Source organism: Melanostigma gelatinosum, assembly GCF_949748355.1.
Source record: "Melanostigma gelatinosum genome assembly, chromosome: 12".
Lineage (NCBI taxonomy): Eukaryota > Metazoa > Chordata > Actinopteri > Perciformes > Zoarcidae > Melanostigma > Melanostigma gelatinosum.
Genome location: NC_136645.1, coordinates 23139766 through 23146620, shown reverse-complemented (window position 1 = coordinate 23146620; position 6855 = coordinate 23139766). Strand labels below are relative to the sequence as shown.

The window sequence follows — 6855 nt, the reverse complement described above, 5'->3', positions numbered from 1 at the left end:
GCGAGAGGGGAGAGAGAGAGAGAGAGAGAGAGAGAGAGAGAGAAGAGAGAGAGGGGAGAGAGAGAGAGAGAGAGAGAGAGAGGGGAGAGAAGCAACGTCCAGCCCCTGCAGTCACAAGCGAGCGAAGAAGGCAGCAGCAGCAGCATAGAGCACTGAAGGCAGCCCGAGTCTCCTCTATACACACACACACACACACACACTCACACACACACGCACCTGAGGGCCGCAGAGGATTACAAACCACGAGGAATAGTCTGACAGCCCGGGACCAACTTGTTTGTTAACATGAATATATATGTATAAATATAGGGGAAAATCCTGCAGCGTTTTTCCAAAAAAAAACTTCAACGCACAACTCCGCTATTGCAAGTGCACTTAGACTTTGCGGAGCCTTCATTCAGTAATCACTGCTGCTTGAGCCAGATATGGACTTTTTCCTCTTCTTTTTGTGTTGTGGATTGCGGTGAAATATTTGGACGTCAGTTTTTGACTTGCAACGAGGTCGGCTGGACTTCGCAGCCCTGGTGAGAATTTACTGGAAGAGCCTTTTTTTGAACCTCCATCCAACATGCGACCTATCGCATCCAAACTCAGCTATCTGTGAGTGCCTCTATCCTCCTGCACCTTCATCTCTTCACACACAGCTCCTCCGCGCAGCTCCCAAACCAATTCAACTTCCCTTCTCTTTCTTTGCAGGTGTCTACACTTGTTTGCATTCTGCTACTACGCTGAGGTATGTCACTTCCTTCCATCTCTTTGTCATTATTGTATTGTTTTATTTTATATTGAGCGTTAAAATGCGGATGATATCACTTGGGAATCTAAGAAAAACGCATATGGTGATCGAAGCGCGCGACGCACGGCGCAGGGGTAAAAAGGTGAGAGGTTCATTGCAACATTATATGATAACGATATCGGATGGCTGCTGGGGAGAGCGCGCGACCAGCTTGGCATGGTTTGCTGATTAACACGCACCGGGCCTGGCACGGGACGCGGTGGCACAGACGAGAGGCAGAGGGGAAACACTTGGGCGAAAAAATGTCAATGGGTTCAAAAGTAAGCACGGGGATCCAGTGTTTTCAGTCAGCAGCGAGTCATTCCATCACTGACAGGGAGATCCAAATTCAGATGTATGAAGTTAAAAGAGGCTGCGCGCATTCTCTCCTCATGCGCACAACCTGTAATCACACCGCGCGTCTGTTTTGGAAGCCGTTCATTTAATTTTGGTCCTGGAAGTTGTTACACTTGTCACTCGGGGGAGGTAAACAACAACAAGCTGTTTTTGCGTTAGGATATCTATCCTCTCTGTGATTCCCAACAGTAACCCCAACCCAATTTTATTTTTAATATCAGTAAAATACATAAATAATAATAAAAAAAAACTAAAAAGACGAATGAACACATACTGATGATTGTACATAAATAATAATAAAAAAAAAACTAAAAAGACGAATGAACACATACTGATGATTGTGGTGACATCTAATTTCTGACAGGTAACCAATCAGTCCCCGCCTAATTTCACGCAGCATGTAAGCGAGCAGAGCAAAGTGACGGACCGCGTGAGCCGCAGGTTGATCCGGGTCTACCAGCTGTACAGCCGGACCAGCGGCAAGCATGTGCAGGTCCTGCCCAACAAGAAGATCAACGCCATGGCCGACGACGGTGACGTGCACGGTAAGAGAAAAACACCCTGAACATCAGTAGACACACAAGCGTTCTGTGGTGCCCAACGGCGACAAAGATCCTCCTCTATAACCCACCGAGTTCTTTTAAATATTCAGTGGATCCCTTAGATTCAAATAATTACATTTTCTTTATTTTTTATACATATATGTTCAGCCCAAATGCAATGAATTATCTCGATACATGTCATGTTTATTTTCCATTCACGCCATATACATCTTCAATTGTCCACAGGCTACTCGTGCAATTTAAATTCGGGTTGGATTAAATGTCGCCATGCATTTTTTTTTCATCTCCCCTCATCACATTGTATCTCCGCTGGTCTGCACATCGTTTTACAATTCCGTTTTTATTCAAAGATATTTAAAACAAATCGTATCAGTCTACTTTTCTTTTCTTTTGAAGTCACCATGCAGTCTTCATTTCGATTTTGCTCTGTGATTGAAATTATTCCCAGAATTCTTTTTTTCTGACTTGGCTTGCAGCCAATATTCTACATGAAACTTGTGCAGAAGGCCTGAAGCATTAAAAAAAAACAAATCTGAGATGTGAAAATGAGATGAAATCACTAAATCTTTGTCGCATACTTTATTTTTATTTCTTTCATAAACAAGTGTGAATCGGCATAAACAACGAGAGAAGGGATTAGAATTGGTTCCCATTCATGCAGTCTATTTCCGTCTGGTTTCAAAACGGCAAAGTGGATCCCCTCCCTTATCATCCGCATTATGTGAAGCCTCTACCTTTAAACAAACCAGTTCACTGACTGAGGTGGGTTTTTGTGATCGAAAGTTTCTGTGAACTCCGAGCTCACAGAAACCGTCCGCCGGATTGTAGGCAGTGCTGGAGGTGATCCTCCAGAGATCCCACCCGGTCTGGAAGAGCCATTAGAAGGCATCTCAGTTCTCTACCTTCCGAACATTTCCTGCCCCCCCCCCCACACACACTCCAACCCTCCACCACCAACCCCATTCTGTCCGGTCTGAATCAAACTGGGCCTCGCTGAGCTTTGCAGCCGCTCCAGCCTGCACTTTGTTTTGTTTCAGTTCACTAGAGTACATATTCAAAACGATGCGTTTGCTGCACTGGGGAATCAAATTGTAGTCGTTGCGATCATGTCACGTTGTGCGTCCTCAACAGGAGAACGTGAGCTACTCGTGTCACCTGGAGGAAGAGAGAAAAAGTGTGTCACGGGAAAGACAGCCTCCCACGTCTGTCTTTGACTCAGACTCGGCTGAAGCTGCCACTTCTAGCCACAGCTGTAATTCTCGGACGTCGTGTAGTGGCTAGTCAGTGGGTTGACGACCCCGGTGACCCTTGAGGCCGATGCCATGGACGCACTTTTATATGAGGCGGCGTGGGTTAGAAAAGGTATCTTAATGTTTCTGGAGAAACATCGACGACAATGTAACATCGTTGCATCTGTCAAAAGTTATGATTTCTTGCTGAAAAGCAACGTTAAAACAAAAAAACTTTCCACAAAGTCCTTGCTCTGTGTGAGTATGTCTCGGGGAAATAGAGATAAATATGAAGATTTATGTGTGAGGTCAACGCAGATTTATTTGAAGAGGAATTCTCAATGGGCCTGCCAGGGTCGCTCCTCTTTAGCTTTCAAAGAATCGGGAGACACGTGGTTTCATCATTCTGCAAGAATTCAGCTCGCACAAAATCCCCAGGAACAGTCCCAAGGGTTCTGGTGTGTGTGTGTAAGCAGAGAGAGTATGCATGCTTGGAAACGCACTCAAGCATTTCCGCGTGTGTTGCATGCTTTTATGTCCAGCGTGCGCACGCTGTTGAGCCATTCATTCAGGTTATAATGTTTTATGGAATATCAGGAAAAAGGGCACGTCAACCCTTTTTTACAGAGCGTCCTGCTCTCGGCTCGCTCACCAAATTCTTCTTTTTGTTTCGATCCCTTTAGCTAAACTCATCGTGGAGACGGACACGTTCGGGAGCCGAGTGCGCATCAAGGGAGCCGAGACGGGCTTCTACATCTGCATGAACAAGAGGGGGAAGCTCATCGGCAAGGTGAGAGGAAAAGTCGATCTCGAGCAGCAGAAGGCAAGAGTTCTGTCCGGTGGACTTCTGTTTTGTAAAAAGGCAAACTGTTGAGAGCGGAGAATTCAAAAACGTCATTAGCTCCGGTGCTCCATGCCATAATCTTGGAATATATTTTGGGAGAAGTGTTTTTAAAGATTGACGTCTACAGTAGGAACCAATGAGCTTGGAGCTGAGAGCCACAGACAGAAGGTCGGAAAGTATGGAGACAGACACATCGTTTTATATGGGATTTGTTGACGATAAGATTATTAAAAAAGAATTCCAACCTTCAGACCATATCTTCAAAACCACTGGGAGCATTCCTTTTGTTTAGACTCACAACTTTTAAGGTGCTACACGCAAAAGTTAGAGGGAATCTATTGCCTCCAAGCAGCTGAGCCGCCGGCTTGCAGCTAACAGCGCAAACGACAGCAACGGTGCCGACGGAGCTTTTACCTGGGGGTGAGCGTTACGCTTCCGCGGACGACGACAAGCCTCCATTGTATTTTCCGCAAAAGCTTCTCGCACACACATGAGATGCCACGAAATTGTGACGAGTAAACGTTTTGGATCTTTTATCCTCCGTGTGGGTTCATCCTCTTGCGTCGAAACTGACATTCTCAAAGCTCCTCGAAGTTCTCAATTTTCTAGAAAATGAATCTTTCAGAAAAGATGACGTGCAAGATTATGTGTGGTGATTTCCTCTAGTTTAGAGGGCTAATGATAGTTATACATTTAAACATGAGCTTCTTGGTTTGGGTATAGTTTAGTCCCGGATGTGTATTCGTTGCTGTCATGTGAGTGTGTAGGTGTGTCTGTTTGAGGCTCGGGCTATCTCACTGTGACGGCTAACAAACAGAGCTGCCAGCACCCCCCCACCCCCACCCCACACTCACGTACACACACACACACGCACACACTAACCCCTCCACCCACCCAGCACCCTGCCTCGCACACCATCTGCCCCGAGCTACCGGCCCATGTCACAGCCTGTCCTGGCCCCAGCAGTGTGTGTGTGTGTGTGTGTGTGTGTGAATCGAAGAAAGAGAGAATGAACACAGAGTGTCTTTTTCGACTATTTTTGACACACTGCTCGCTACAGTAGGCCGGCACTGCGCGTCCAAGTCAAGAGCTGCGTCAGCTGACCCTTACTGTACCTTTGACACTTGCCAACCGGAATTCACTCCCCCCCCCCCCCCCCGAGCTGCACTGGCGTCTTCGTGTGGGGCCCATAACTGAACACATGAAGTGGGTCGGGCTCCATCGATTGTCATTCAATTTCAAGCAGACCCGCTCGGTTAACTTTAAACCACAAATGCAACAGGAGATCAAACCGGAGGGGGTAAAAGTGACACTTTTGGGGGGGGGGGGTTTATGGCTGGAGGATCCAGCTACTGACCCGCAAAGGGCCGCTGGATGTTTGCTGGAGGGGGAAGAAGAGTCATCGCTTACTGTCATCCCCCCTCTCTCTGATCTGTAATGACTGTAGCATATGCCGCATGCACAAGGGGGAGGGCTGTATGTGTGTTTGTGTGTGTGTGTGTGTGCTGCACAGGGAGGCCTTTATACATGCAATATCTTTCCCCATCTGTAAGTCTTCCCACTAACCGCATATCTTGTGTTTTTCCCCGCGCAGAATAACGGACACGGTCGCGATTGCATCTTCACCGAAATCGTGCTGGAGAACAACTACACGGCGCTGCGCAACGCCCGCTACGAGAGCTGGTACATGGCCTTCACCCGGCGCGGGCGGCCGCGGAAGGGCTCGCGGACGCGCCAGCACCAGCGCGAGGTCCACTTCATGAAGCGGCTGCCCAAGGGGCAGCAGCCCGCCCATACGAGCCACCAGCGCCTGTTCGACTTCGTCCACTACCCCTTCAGGCAAAGGACTAAGCGCACGCGCTACTCGTCAGAGCGCTGAGGATGCCGGGATATGGAGGAGAGAGAGAAAGAGAGAGAGAGACTCACGGGACTGACCGAATCATCCAGCAGCCTGCATCCCCCCCCCCCCCCAAAAAGACATTTTTATACTGAACATAGCTACTATATCTTAATATGTAGATTGTTTTATTTTTCTCTTAGTGAAAAAAAAGCTGTACATAGATGAAAACATGAGGAATCTATTTTTGTACTCCAGACATAGTACTGACCTGTGTAAAAAACAACAGTTTGAGGTAACACTTTCTATGACCATGTTTATAACGCATTGTAAACATACTTCATGCGTTGTTATCTGCTTATATATCAGATGGTAGTTATAAGCACCTATTATCACTGTTATAATGCATTATAATACGATAATCTAAGTGGTCACTGTTTTCTTTATGTAAAGTGAGAAATCATTTTACAACATGTTGTGTGTTGCGTAGATTTAATGATATTTTCCCCTTTACTTCAATAAAAACAATGGCCACTTAGAGTATCTTATAATCACATTATAATGTGCTATAACAAATATTTTAATGTGTCGTAAAAAATATCATAAAAATGCTCTAATGTATGGAAATTATAATACACTATTATCCTTTGAAAAAAGTAATTGTGAAGTATTATGAGACTTCACCTTATAAGTCATGATGAATGCTTTATAATTATTCTGACTATAAGCATTATGAATACAACTAGAATTATTCAGTGCTATAAGCAGATTATAAAACATTATTAAAACAGGTATTTTTAGAAGGCATTATAGACATAGAACGTGTTACCGGTTTGTTTTCAGATGCACATAACTAATTGTCTGACTTATTGGGACATCTTAGTACAGTGTGCGTTGTGTTTTTTTCCATTTCTTTATGACCACTGGAGTCTTTTTTTTGGACTCTCGCCTGCTGCTCAAGGAGACTTGAAGGGCCCTGATTGGCCGCACTGCCAGGAACATGCCGTGTGTTGCTGCGACACTGCAGTGTTCAGATTGTCCCGACTGTATCTTTTGTCACACGGTGGAACGATGTGGCAGCTATGTTTGATCATCGCAGGGTTTCCCGCTGTGACTGTGCTTCTGACGTGTACAAAATGCAGTGTGTGAGGAACCCCCGACACACCCACTACCCCCCCCCCCTCCTACACCCTCTTGTGTTTTCGTTGCCCTCTGAATGTCTTGTTTTTTTTTATACATATATAAATATA

General features: G+C 45.8%; 1 protein-coding gene across 1 annotated transcript; it reads left to right on the top strand.

Moving 5' to 3' along the window:
* Positions 1 to 568: 568 nt before the first annotated feature.
* fgf8a (fibroblast growth factor 8a) lies at positions 569 to 5647 on the top strand (the record flags this gene model as incomplete). The annotated part of the gene is made up of 5 exons (XM_079279607.1): positions 569 to 600; positions 697 to 733; positions 1497 to 1677; positions 3608 to 3714; positions 5363 to 5647. The coding sequence occupies 5 exons, from the start codon at positions 569 to 571 to the stop codon at positions 5645 to 5647; spliced, it is 642 nt and encodes a 213-aa protein (XP_079135733.1).
* Between the last annotated feature and the right edge of the window lie 1208 nt (positions 5648 to 6855).